At 42.6% G+C, this 13,971-nt stretch overlaps 1 protein-coding gene across 5 annotated transcripts in view; it reads left to right on the plus strand.

The window, feature by feature from the left end:
* sdt (stardust) overlaps nucleotides 1-13,971 on the plus strand; it is an 851,212-nt gene that overhangs the window by 465,941 nt on the left and 371,300 nt on the right. For 3 of the 5 annotated variants that reach the window (XM_067155493.2, XM_067155494.2, XM_067155495.2), the window contains exon 1: nucleotides 13,072-13,882. The exons of the other annotated variants lie outside the window; for them this stretch is intronic. In XM_067155493.2, coding sequence (XP_067011594.2) covers nucleotides 13,429-13,882 — 454 coding nt within the window. In that variant the 5' untranslated portion in view covers nucleotides 13,072-13,428. Of the gene's footprint in view, nucleotides 1-13,071; nucleotides 13,883-13,971 lie in introns of those variants that run through there. 5 annotated transcript variants of the gene reach the window in all.

Genomic DNA, 13,971 nt, shown 5'->3' on the forward strand with positions numbered 1-13,971 from the left:
AGTTGGGATGGAGACATCTTCTAAGTTGGATTACTTTTTAACAACTACTAAAATGAAATTATTCTGCGCGAGTTTCGGCTTCGGGAACACTTGATAGCGTATAGATGATGTAGTATTTTGTCTCCTACAAAGTGAAAATATATTTTATTGTTCTCTAGCATTGTTTTATGAGGCGAAGAGGCCAGCGTGTGGTCATCAGTGTGTATTTTCGCGAGTGTTAAGTGCATCTGTGCGGCGATCTGTCATCGCGGAGTGTTAATTATTGTGAGTGAGGAAGTTCAAACAGCTTCGTGTGTGAAAGATACTCCAATTGCTGCGACTTTTTTTTATCACTCCCAATATTATGCAATTGACACATAGAATTATTGCACTACCAACGCTAAATCTTGACAAATGTTCAACTCGCAAATACGGTATGATTAACAGCATGCTATCAGCATAATATAACGAAATAGTGTTGGGTACATGTTAACTTAGAAAACTTAATTGAATACAGAAAAAATTACTAAGCTAGTCGATTAGGGGGAAGGAAACATTGCCTTTTAATTCCATTTTAGCTGGCATGTATGTTCAGTATTCAGCCCTAAGGCTGATTGAATCCTCAACAGCTCTGCCATCAGCTGTCATAGATGGCCTAGGCATTACTGAAGAAGCGTACTAGGGAAATGGGTAGCGAGGTAGTTTCCCGTTGCCTTCATCTTAGCTGGCTGAAACTTGGAATTATTAAAAGAAGCAATTTTTACAAGCTCTATTGTCTTATCAGCTAATTCTTTCCTATATATTATTTATTTATTAACAAAATTACTAGCGGAAATACCCACAAAATGTCGTTCGTCGTGGCTAACCGATTTGCATAGCGCCACAGCAAGTAGTGGAGACTTTGTATGTGTTTTGAGGAAGGTAGCAGGGGTATATTTTTTGCCAACGTCATGGACACTGAGATATGATTCACCCACTTGCCGCGCGCATTCGTCACTCTGGCAGTACCATTTGTGTCTGTTAGTTTGTTAATTAGTCAAATAATAATAATAATAGCAATAATAATAATAATAATAATAATAATAATAATAATAATAATTAAATAATAATGTTATTGCCTTTACGACCCACTAACTACTTTTATGGTTCTTGGAGACGCCGACGTGCCGGAATTTAGTCCCACGAGAGTTCTTTAACGTGCTAATAAAGCTACCGACACGAGGCTGACTTATTTGAGCACTTTCAAATACCAGCAAACTGAGCCAGGATCGAACTTGCCAAGTTGGGGTCAGAAGGCCAGCGCCTCAACCGTCTGAGCCACTCAGCCTGGCAAGTTAAATGATCACCGGACGAGTTGGCCGCGCGGTTAGGGGTTCGCAGCTATGAGCTGACATCCGGAAGATAGCGGGTTCGATCCCCATTGTCGGCAGCCCTGAAGGGGGTTTTCCGCGGTTTCCCATTTTCACAGCAGGCAAATGCTGGGGCTGTACCTTAATTAAGGCTACGGCCGCTTCCTTCCCATTCCTAGGCCTTTCCTGTCCCATCGTCGTCATAAGACCTATCTATTTCGGTGCGACGTAAAGCCACTAGCAAAAAAAAATATTAAATAATCTATTTAATTGTAATACATGTATAATATTGTTCCTTTTGGTGAAAGTTTTATTGTATAGTATTGAATTAAAATCTCAGTAAACTATTATTACCGCACTTAAGTTGGTAAACTGTCAGCTTTTACCTCTCTGTGGAAATTCGCTCAGAGAGCATCAAAACACTTACCACTACCTAGATTTTTTTGTTTCCAGTTTTGGTGTATATACACCAAACCCCACCCCCCTGCCCGCCCGCTATATACCCCAAAGCCGGGTACTTGTTGTTGACTGTACATTTTTACCCTCCAACGCCCACTTCTAATTCCTAATCGCCGCTACTATCTCAACGTAGTATACTCTATAAGAGGCGACTGAATGGGGTCCCAGGGCTCTTAACTTGGAAGCATGGGTTGGCGACCATAGGGTCCTCAGTTGTATCCTGGCATTGCTTCCACTTACTTGTGCCAGGATCTTCATTTTCATCTATCCTCTTGTTCTTTTCCGACCGCGAAGGTATTAGAGCACTCGAGGCCTAGGGAGTCTTTCCTTTTCACATCCTTCGTGGCCCTTGTCTTTCTTTGGCTGATACCTTCATTTTCCGAAGTGTTGGATCCCTTCCATTCTTTCTCTCTAATTAATGTTAATAGAGGATGGTTGCCCCGATGTACTTCCTCTTAAAACAATAATCATCACTACTAACTTTCAGCGTTTCGCCGAAAATTGTGTCCGACATTTTCAAGCATTCGCTCTCTCCAAAGGTCAGTAGTGGACTGTTAGACACAGTTTCCGTTGACCCAAGCTGAAGAGTTCAGACGGTAGAGCTCTGGTCTTTCGCGCCCAGATTCGAGGTTTCGATTTCGGCTTCTCTCTCGTGGTGTTTGGAGGTGCTCAAATACCTCTGCCTCGTGTCGGCAGATTTACAGGCACGTAAACAAATCTGCGGGGCTAAATTCCGGCACCTCGGCGTCTCCGAAAACCGTAGTACTATTTAGTGTGGTGTAAATCTATTATTATTATTATTATTATTATTATTATTATTATTATTATTATGTGCGAATTAACCCAGCGGAGTTGCTGTGCGTGTTAACGCGCTACGGTTGTGGAGCCAAGCTCTGTATTTGGGAGACGCTTGGGTTCGAATTCCGCTGTCCTGGAAATGGTTTTCCGTGGTTTCCCATTTTCACTTGCAGCCAAATGCCGGGACAGTTCCTGTTCATAGGCTACATCAGATTGCTTCTTTCCACCTCCTCACCCAGTTTCATTTGCCATCATTCCTTTCATCGTCTTTAGCTCCTCGAATGAAGTTGGCGTCAGGAAGGTCATCCGGCCGTAAAACATATATAAATTCAACTCGCCTCAGCTCACCTCGTATCAAAATGTGGACTAAACTATAGATACACGTTATTATAATCCGACTCGTTGGCTGAATGGTCAGCGTACTGGCCTTCTGTTCAGAGGGTACCGGGTTGGATTCCCGGCCGGGTCGGGGATTTTAACCTTCATTAGGTAATTCCAGTAACTCGGGGGCTGGGTGTTTGTGCTGTCCCCAACATTCCTGCAAGCCATATAAGGGCTGCACCCGGCTAGAAATAGCCACACGAAATTATTATTACGTTATGATATTTGAATGGATCCTCTTGAACCATGCAGTACTTAAATGATTCATCTTTCTAATATTCCATAGGGCTCTCATTTTTTTTTTTCTCCGTGGGCTCTCCTCCCTTCTTAGTCCACTTCAATCCTGGTCTGTATGGAGCTTCATTCTCTGGCTCTACTGCCTAGCTGTTTATCTCCTTACTCAACAGATTGAAAATGAAAATCCACAGCCTGTTTCCAGTCATTCCAACAGCGAGGATAGGAACTGTGCCGGCTGCCGGAGCCTGTCGCACTCCTCTGGGGCAATGATTAATGACTGGCAGATGAGATTAAAATGATAATCGAGAGTATTGCTGGAATGAAAGATAACAGAGAAATCCAAAGTACAGGGAGAAAAACCTGTCCTGCCTCCTCTTTTTCCAGCACAAATCTCACATGGAGTGACTGGGATTTGAATAACGGAAAACCAGCGGTCAGAAGCCGGCGCGCTGCCGCCTGAGCCACGGAGGTTCTTGACTGAACAGATTCCTGTCTAATATTTCTGATGTAACTGTAAGGGTTTTCTTCACGTCCTTTTGACTTTTTGATTGAGCGAGATGGTCGTGCGGTTAGGGTGGCAGAGCTGTGAGCTTGCATTGGTTCGAATCGCACCGTCGGCAGCCCAGAAGAAGGTTTTCCGTGGTTTCCCATTCTTCTATCAATGAAAACCTTCGTCGTGTTCATGCGACGTTGAAGAAGTATCACTTGACTTTTTGCCTCCGCGGTATGCTCCGAATTCAAGGACAGAGAGGGCAGGAGAACTGGCCCAGGTAGTTTACAGGGCTCTAGTACCAAATTTGGTCAGCATCTGTTTATTCCAGGAAACTCTGGTCCTAAACTCCCAGTGGAAACACTGGCCAAAGCTTCATTACAAGTTGTTTTGGTTATCACCGAGCAAGTGTTTGTGCGACTCCATTGTAAAATAAAATGTATTATTATTATTATTTTTTTTCGTCTCGGATGTCTGTGGAGCAAGTTAGAAAACCTTCGCAGTATTTTTAGCCTTCCTTGCCTTCACTTTCTAGCAGTATATTTTCATCCTTCCTCCTACTTCCTTCATCTGCTGTTTTGTGCAGCACCTCCCTTTTCTCACTGGTGTTTCCCCAGTCTCCTGGAAACCACGGAACTTCTTGACGAGTTGTCTAAATCGATTTCTGACCATGAGATATAATCTTCCAGAAACCACATCTTCGTCAAGTCCAACCTCACTTCTCGAAACCATTGCAACTCTATCTTACTCTTCCTGAAGAATTCAAAGATTCTCTTCGTCGCTCTGTTATTGTCCATCCTCAACAAGTTTCCCTGGAATTGCAACCTTCTCTTACTCATTATTATTATTATTATTATTATTATTATTATTATTATTATTATTATTATTTTACAGCTTGCTTTACGTCGCACCGACGCAAATAGGTCTTATGGCGACGGTGGTATAGGAAAGGCCTAGGAGTGGGAAGGAAGCGGCCGTGGCCTTAATTAACATACAGCCCCCAGCATTGGCCTGGTGTGAAAATGGAAAACCACGGAAAACCATCTTCAGGGCTGCCGACAGTGAGATTCGAACCCACTATCTCTCGGGTGCAAGCTCGCAGCTGCGCGCTCCTAACCGCACGGCTAACTCGCCCGGTTTTATTATTATTATTGGACATTATTATTAGTATTATTATTATTATTATCTTCTTCATTATTATTGTTTTACTTTTTCATATATGAAGCCTCCGTGGCTCAGGCGGCAGCGCGCCGGCCTCTCACCGCTGGATACCGTGTGCTGGACATAGCGGAGTCGGGACAGGTTTTTCTACAGGTCTCCGGTTTTCCCTGTCATCTTTCATTCCAGCAACACTATCCAATATCATATCATTTCATTAATCATCCATTAATCATTGCCCCAGAGGAGTGCGACAGGCTTCGGCAGCCGGCACATTTCCTATCCTCGCCGCCAGATGGGGGCTTCATTCATTCCATTCCTGACCCGGTCGAATGACTGGAAACAGGCTGTGGATCTTCATATATTTCATATCTATTCCTCTTTAATAATATTGTTTTCTTCTTCTAATTGAGGTAGACATGGTTAAAGTTGGGAATGTCTGACGGCGATTTTGGTTATATGAATTCTTCTTTTCTTAAGTTTAAGTCCTTCCTTCCTTCCTTCCTTCTTTCCTTCCTTCCTTCCTTCCTTCCTTCCTTCGTCTTCATCATCATCATCCGTTTCCTGCTTAATTACCTTCTTGTTCTAATTTATGAGATAGACAAACCTATTGTTAAGTACGTTTGCCGACAACTTCTGCTGTAGGAATTTTTTTTCTCCTCCTTCTTCTTCTTCTTCTTTTGGAAGTTTAACGACGCACTAAAGCATACAAGCTTCTTCCGGCAACACATAATCAGTTATTTAATTGGTCCGGGCTCTGGAACTCAACATGCGTTTTTAATTCCTTAATTACTTCGGCAGACGTACACGTTTGTAAATATTGAGAATATTTTTACTCAAAATGTCTTTAGAAATCAGCTCGATAAGTACCGATAACTCCTCATGAATATGCTGTATGTTCGTCGTTGCACACACGTCCCCATGGCTCCGATTTAGATAAAACTAGTGATGAACAGTGACACCTATACTTGTCAGCAATCATCAACGCTTAGTTAATTTAAAAATATATGGTTTCCTAATGTTACTCAACACTGAACCGATTTTTAATTGGTTTGTATCGCACGATTTATCGGATTTCTCAGCACTAGTCTTCTTAGAAAATTCCTGCTGTTTGTAATTTGTTATTATTTAACCGACATTTGTATTGTGACCAGGACTTCAAAGTTTAACTACGCGTCCATCCTCTTAACAGGCGAGCATAGTAATTGTGACTCGGGTTAACTTATTAACCATGCTCATCGATGTTTACAAGACAATTGAAACCACAATAACACCTAACAACTCTTTGCACTTGTATATCGGATATGTTCCCACATTTGATTATTCCATGAACAGCATTATTCAAGCTTTTCGTAACTCTTGGACAGTAGTACGTCTGTATTTAGTGTCCTTGGAATGTATACTTTTCAGCCGAGATGAAGGGCTACTGAAGGGAAAGCACACGTCCTCTAGGCACACACTCGGAATGTAACAAAGGACTGTGCTAAGTGCAGTAATTGACAGAGTAAAGGAATCCGAAAAGAAACCCCCTTCTTCGAAATCTTTGCTATTAAATTAGACCATTTCAAGACGTGCTTTGAAAATGGGAATCCACAGCCTGTTTCCAATCCCAAGGTGTTGGCCGAGCGGTTAGGGGCACGCTGCTGTGAGCTTGCATTCGGGAGATATTGGGTTCGAGCCCCACTGTCGGCAGCCCTGAAGATGGTTTAGCGTGGTGTCCCAATTTCACACCAGGCAAATGCTAGGGCTGTAACTGAAACCTAAGACAGTTTCCTTTGAGGAAACATTTCAAGATATTCAAATGTATAACTTCTTGACCCAGAAAAAATATCGAAATATGGAGGCAATTGTAATGACGGTGCAGACCTTCGTTTCGGGGTAATTGCTGGCGAAATGGTAAGACGTAACACAAAATAGAATAGCACAATCACTTCTCAATTTGGAGAGATCTACAATTTTTCTCCTATGCTTTTTGTCGTATCTCGATCCCTTATACGTTAATTAGAGCTGCATTTCTCGATTATAATCAAATTTCTTCAACTCGGTTGTGACTGGTATAAGAATAGGGGCCTGTCTTTGTAATGAAAACTCCCCGCATCGATTGTGAACGTGAGTAGGCAAGTGAGCCTGCCGTTATAGTAGAAACTCCCGAACTGGTTGACAATTTACAAACTGAATTGTAGAAATTCGCTCAGATACCATCAAGAAACTTACCATTTTGTAGCATAATTTGTTAATTTTTTTTTTAAGTTTTGATGTATATACCCCCCTCCCCCACTTCTAATTCCCAGCCAAGTCACCGCCACTGGCTACGAGAAGTTACACTAGCGTCTCCATGACCGCCTGAGTAAAGCTACTGTGTGTATGTTTCCGTAGTTACATCCAGATTTCTTTCACTCGTCGATGTTTTATACACAGGAATTCTGTTCATTACAGCCTCACAACAAACTCCACTTAATATCTCCTTTTAAAATATCATCTTCCACCGTAGTGCTGCTGCTGCGCTTGTGTTGATTAAAGAGCGAAGGAATGTGGAGGGGTTTAAGATATAATATTAACTTCAAGCGGTGCCGGCAACAGAAATATCCCAGGCGTCAACAAATGAAGAGCATGTTGCGTCCGCACTCAACTTTTATTATGTAATATCTGTATGAGAGAGTGTATTCAGAAAGAAACTAACACAGTTAATAAAATAAGCTTCGTATTGGGAGCGTCGAAGTGCTAAGATATTCAAATGACAGTGCTATAGTTTGCTCCTTCTTAAATGGTTTTTATGTTCCAAATTTAAACTCGCTCACGTTGGACACACAGTGCTTGCATATAAGCAGGTCAGGGGATAGGAATGTGAACTTGAGCCAGTATGTGTGTTTGTTTCCTGGGAATTCTTTTTTAGATGTTTTGTAAAGTGTGAAAGAATTTCCTTCGGACTTTTTTTCTCTGGAGAGTGACTAAAATCTACACCGCGTGAAGAGATTATCTAGCGAGTGAGTTGGCCCTGCGGTATGCTTGCATTCGGGAGGTAATGGGTTCTAACCCGCAAGCGCGCCGACTTCTGGTAATTATTGGGTGTGGTGGTGGGGAGAATGTGTAATATGAACACAGGCATGTGAAATGAGAAAAAAAACTATTAATGCAAACATTCCTATATAATAACAATATTCACAGACAAACAGAAAAACAGAACAATTGTAGAACCTGTTTCTCAAATACATTTTTGAACGAGTCTTATATACGGAGTATTCAATAATATTCACAAGTACACAGAAAAATATAACTTGATTCATTAATAAATATTTTGAAGGGATGTTTTATGTACGAAGTTATCAAAAATAATCACAAGTGAAATAATTAGAACTTGCTTCATAAATACATTTTCTGAATAAATGTCCTATTATATAGGCATCGTCAATCGAGAGCGAAATGCCTTCGGCGCCAGTTTGCTCCCTGTTCTCGAGGACCGAGAGCAGCTTAGCGAGCAAGTAGGGGAAGTGCATGACGTAGTATGTACTGAAGGCCAGTAGCGCAAGTACAGTACGGCCACGGTACGCAACCCGCCTGACTGCTGCTCTCTTGTCACGTGACAAACAGCCGTCCCGAGCGGAGCAGGTAACATTGCAACTACGTGATGACGTCTGCACAATGCATTTAATGATACGAAATATGAAAAGCTCCACCAGATGTATCGCCTAAACAGACTCAGTTGGGAAATATAATTCTCTGAAGGAATGTCCGCTTTCTAATCTCATTTCTTGATATAAAACCATCTACCACCTTCTCCAGATTTAACGCCTTGGCAGTATCCGAAGACGACGAAACTCCACGTAGTAAGGGGACTTAACATCTAGGAGGATATTTCCAGGAGGGGGGGAAATGGCACTCTGCCCCCCTAATATCACTTTTGGGGGGGGAACGACATCCCCCACCCACCTACTCACCCACCCCCACCCCAAAGTCGGCGCTACTGCTAACCCACCTGTCGGCGGTCTGGAAGATGGTTTTCCATAGTTTCAACTCGCTCGGTGGTTCACGATTAACTAAAGATTTTAGTTTACTTCAGTTTAAGATTAGATCAACATTATAACGGAGAACTCAGATACTATCAATCAAATGTGATTGTGTAATACTTCAGCGGCTCCTAACATGAATAATACATAAATGTATTTCTAATCATGTCATTGACTCACTTTTGCGCTTCATTTCTCTCTCATTTTTCTTTCTTTCTTCCTTTATTAATCTGTTTACCCTCCAAGGTTGGTTTTTACCTCGGACTCAGCGAGGGGTCCCACCACTACCGCCTCAAGGCCAGTGTCCTGGAGCGTGAGACTTTGGGTTTGGGGATACAACTGCAAAGGAGGACCAATACCTCGCCCAGGTGACCTCACCTGCTATGCAGAACAGGGTTCTTGTATGGGGGATGGGAAGATTGGAAGGGATAGACAAGAAGAGGGAAGGAAGCAGCCGTGGCCTTAAGTTAGATACCATCGCGGCATTTGCTTGGAGAAGAAGTGGTAAAACACTCAAAACCACTTCGAGGATGGCTGAGGTGGGAATTGAACTCACCTCTACTCAGTTGATCTCCCGAGGCTGAATTAACCGCGTTCCAGCCCTCTTACCACTTTTTAAATTTCGTGGCAGAGCCGGCAATAAAACCCAGGCCTCCGGGCTTTGCAGCTAATCATGCTAACCACCACACCACAGAGGCGGAATCCCTCATTTTTAATTCGCACAAAAATACAGACAAGAAAGAAATTGCTAAATATTTGTTTCCGATTGTTTTAAATGATAACTTCCTCCTGTGTGCGATGAACATGTGAAGGAGGGAACTGTTTTCAGAACTTCAATATTTTCTTGATCTTATTAATAAATCGCCGGCCCCGCCGTGTAATGGTAGCGTCTCTTCCTCTTACCCGGAGGACCTGGGTTCGAGTCCCGGCCAGATCAGGGTTTTTTACCTGGATCTGAGGACTGGTTCGAGGTCCACTCAGCCTACCTGATTGCAATTGAGGAGCTATCTGACTGTGAGATGGCGGCATCCGGTCTAGAAATCCAAGAGTAATGGCCGAGAAGATTTGTCGTGTTGTCTACACGACACCTCGTAATCTGCAGGCCTTCGGACTGAGCAGCGGTCGCTTGGTGGTCCATGGGGTTTGGTTCTTTTTATTAATAAATCGCTGTCTTGAGAAAGAAGGAGCTAAGATCTTTCCTTCCAAAATGTTGAGCCATGCCGTTTGCGCTGCTTAAGGGATATCCCTTATAAGTCTAAGTATTCGTTGAAATTAAATGTCGTATGGCTTTTAGTGCCGGGATATCCCAGGACGGGTTCGGCTCGCCAGGTGCAGGTCTTTCTATTTGACTCCCGTAGGCGACCTGCGCGTCGTGATGAGAATGAGATGACGATGAAGGCAACACATACACCCAGCCCCCGTGCCGTAGGAATCAACCAATTAAGGTTTAAATCCCCGACCCGGCCGGGAATCGAACCCGGGACCTCCTGAACCGAAGGCCAGTACGCTGACCGTTCACCAACGAGTCGGACTAAGTATTCGTTATTGTTGTAGCATGGCCTGCTATGCGAAGTTACACTGGCGTCTCCATGACCCCCTGATTAAAGCTACCGCACTTACAGTACATCGACTTCTTCATTTATTTCGCAGATACCATTTTATTTTCCTATACGAAGCAAGAAAACATTCTAAAATGTCCCTACGTCTTCTTTATGATTCGTAATATACAGAGTGACCCAAAAGTCCATTAACATTTGACGAGGCAATACTTCTCAGAATATTAGAGGTAGAGCGGTAATAATTGACACGCATGATGGGAATGACATGGGGGAGTATTGACACCAAAATAATGTACACAACATGACCAATAGATGGCGCTGGACAGCAACACTTCAGGTACAAAAGGCCACACATGCTTGACATGATATGGAGTTTTATTGACACCAGCAACGAGTGCACAAACAGGCCAACAGATGGTGCTGGACAGCAACACGTCAATGATGTCGCATGAGACCCGTGTACGGTATTAAAGGAACTGTCGTGAGAGAGAGAGCGTTGGATGCGCCTGCAATCCCGACATGTTGACGTTACCAGTAAAGGCCTTGTTAATGAAGCCTTATTTGCTTTATTTTGGTGTCAATAAAACCCCATGTCATGCCAATAATGTGTGTCAATTATTAGCTCTCTATCTCAAATATTCCCTCAAGTATTGTATCGTCAAATGTTAAGGGACTTTCGGGTCTGTATTTTGTTCTTGTGCCTTCTATGGGGAACGAAAAAAATTGAACGATTATGCATATTTTATAAAAAGATACCGTCTATGTCGATAAAAACCAAATTCATTTTCTTGTTATTGATTGCTATTTTATTTTGGACAATATCTTAGTCATGCGGAGTGTTTGACGTTAAAAAAAATTTTTCGTTATTTTATAGGATGAACAAGTACTGTTCAAGTTTTATTCAAGCAGAGACGAAAAAAAATTTGAGTTTTGAACATCTTCTTGTGGAAACAAATAACAAAAAGTCAGTTGTTAATCAAACGAATTAGCTAGTGGATATATTTCAATATTTACCTATAATCTAAGAGCGTAAGCTTTATTTATGTGAAGTGGAAAGTATGACCAGTGAGGTACAAATCGCCTTTGATTGAAGTTATTTGCGTGTTAAGTGAACTAGTGTTGCCAGTATGAGTCTACTGTGCTCGTGCGGTGGTCGGAGACGTAAAAAGAAGAAGACAGGAGACAATAGTGATTATTATTCTCGTACGCCCACACCGAGTATAGCTCCCACGCCCAAGGTGAAACGAAAGTTCCCCGAAGGTGTCGTGTCTCTGCCAAGCGTTCCATCAGATCTGGAGGAGGCTGTTGGACAGTTACCAACTGTGTCGCTGGGCCACCGCGATTCTACGCCACAGGAGGATGAACATCTCCTCGTAGTAAGTCAGCAAGAGACTGTCCACCATGAGGGAAACAGCCAAGAGCCTGTCGTCTGTGGAAGTCTGCAGATGACGCTCAAAACTAAGGACTCCCCTCCACGAAGTACTGAAGTGGAAGACGCCATTGTGAAGAACGAAGATCGACCGTTAAGCGCTTGCGCAGAAACACAGTGCGACTTTGCTGATTTTGACGACGACCTACTATGTTTCCAGGAAGAGGAAGAGTATCTCAGTCAAGTTTCCGACATAAAGTCCAAAACACCAAGCCTCTGGGATGATACTTCATCCCTCAAAAGCAGTGAGCTGTTCGATGTCATCCAAGGAGAGGTAGAACATTTCCCGACGAAAACTCAGAGTACTGACGAAGTCTGGAAGGATATCAAGCACACCTTACTCACTCTCATAAATGATAAGGACTCTGACCTGGTACAGGAATTGAGAACACCTATGGAAGAAGTCCCATGTCCAAATTTCATAGCTCCGCCTCGGGACGTTGATGTCATATGTAAACATATTGATGACTACTTCGCAACGCAAGAGAAGCCGATGTATTCTGCAGATGCGGAGCCACAACTCGGGGATGAAGCTAGTGGAGTAGAACCGAATGTGAGTGAGCAACCGGAGGCTTTGCTGGATAAGGCAGTGCATTTCGACTTTGAGGAAGCACCATTAAGGCTACCCAAGAATAATATTGGGAATCGCTTGTATGACAATTTCCAGATCCATGTCGGTATTTTAATGCCAGAAGCTAAGCCTAAATCGACACTATCACGTCACAACAAAGTTTATTACGAAAATTCACCTGCTAGCTCAACAAACTCTGTTGACGATCTTCCTTTTCCTATGGAGATTGACAATGAGATATCGTATGAGTTCATCAAGAAACAGAACAAGGAGATTCCACACACAAATACAGGACAACATTCCGACACATACAACGACATCGTTTCGAGTAAAGTGTCATCCAATACATGTGATACGAATCTTGTGGAAACTAATAAAAATGAATTAACCATAATGAATGGCTTAGCACTAAACGTAACGTTTCACGAATGTCGAAACGGAAAGGACAATCCAAACCCTTTGGTGGATATAACTTCAGATAACAAAGTCAAGGAAATGGATAATGTCGATAGTGTTCTTTTCGATGACGAGGCTTTAAACAAAGAAATAGAAGAATTTCTTGAAGTTGATGTGATATGTCCAATTTTGCTGGAGGAAGAGATTTCTGAGAAAGGTGTGTTGCAGGTAATAGAGAGTGATAAAATAGAACCAAATTTTTTTGATGACGAAGCCTTAAATAAAGAAGTCAACGAATTTCTGGAAGTTAAAATTCCCAGCATATTGTATGGCGACACTCCCCATGAAAGTGTCGACCAGTTGATAGAAATTGACAGCAAAGCAGAGGCAAGTATTTTGTATGATGAAGTATGGAGTAACAAAATCAACGAATGTCTTGAGGTTGATAAGGTCAGCCCAGCCGTGTTAGATGTTGGACAGTCCGGCGAAAATCCAAAACAACTTCCAGGTGCTAAGGATATAAACACAAAATTATTGAGCGAAGATCATTTAAATAAGCAAGAGTCTCTTGGCCAGTTACAGTCTGCCACTTTGGATCATTCGACTTTAAATAATGATATGGAGGAAAATTCACTAACTGTGATGGAAAGCAAGGATATTCGTAGGGTAAAAGATAGTAATATGTCTCTGGATAAAGTAGTCGATAATCCTTTCGAGGATAACTGGCTAGTAAGCCCTTTCTCTTTTGATTACAAGTTCCTAGATTCACCATCTCAGTTTAATAAGTTCGAGTCTCAGGCTGTTTCGGATAGTGCAGCTTTACTTCAGGCGATCCATGCCCTGGCCGATGGTGTCGAAGACTTGTCATTCTGTGGAACTACCAGCGCGAATGATAGCAACAGCTCACGGGAAGACTCTGCTTTATATAAGAACATGGGCAGGTTCCTCGACACCCCTACACCTTTGGATAGAGAGAATGAAAAGGAGTCGAGGATCGACGACATGACGCTCTACAGGGGAGCCAACACGTCAGCGAAGAACAAGGAGGGTGTCCAAGAGGCGTCTAAATCAGGTGTGCTTGTGTGTGCTTGTTTGTGTGTGTTGGTTAGAGCATGGAATTTGTTTTAGTACTAACTACTTGACTGTCGTCAATACTTAGAC

Source organism: Anabrus simplex, chromosome 11 (assembly GCF_040414725.1).
Source record: "Anabrus simplex isolate iqAnaSimp1 chromosome 11, ASM4041472v1, whole genome shotgun sequence".
Lineage (NCBI taxonomy): Eukaryota > Metazoa > Arthropoda > Insecta > Orthoptera > Tettigoniidae > Anabrus > Anabrus simplex.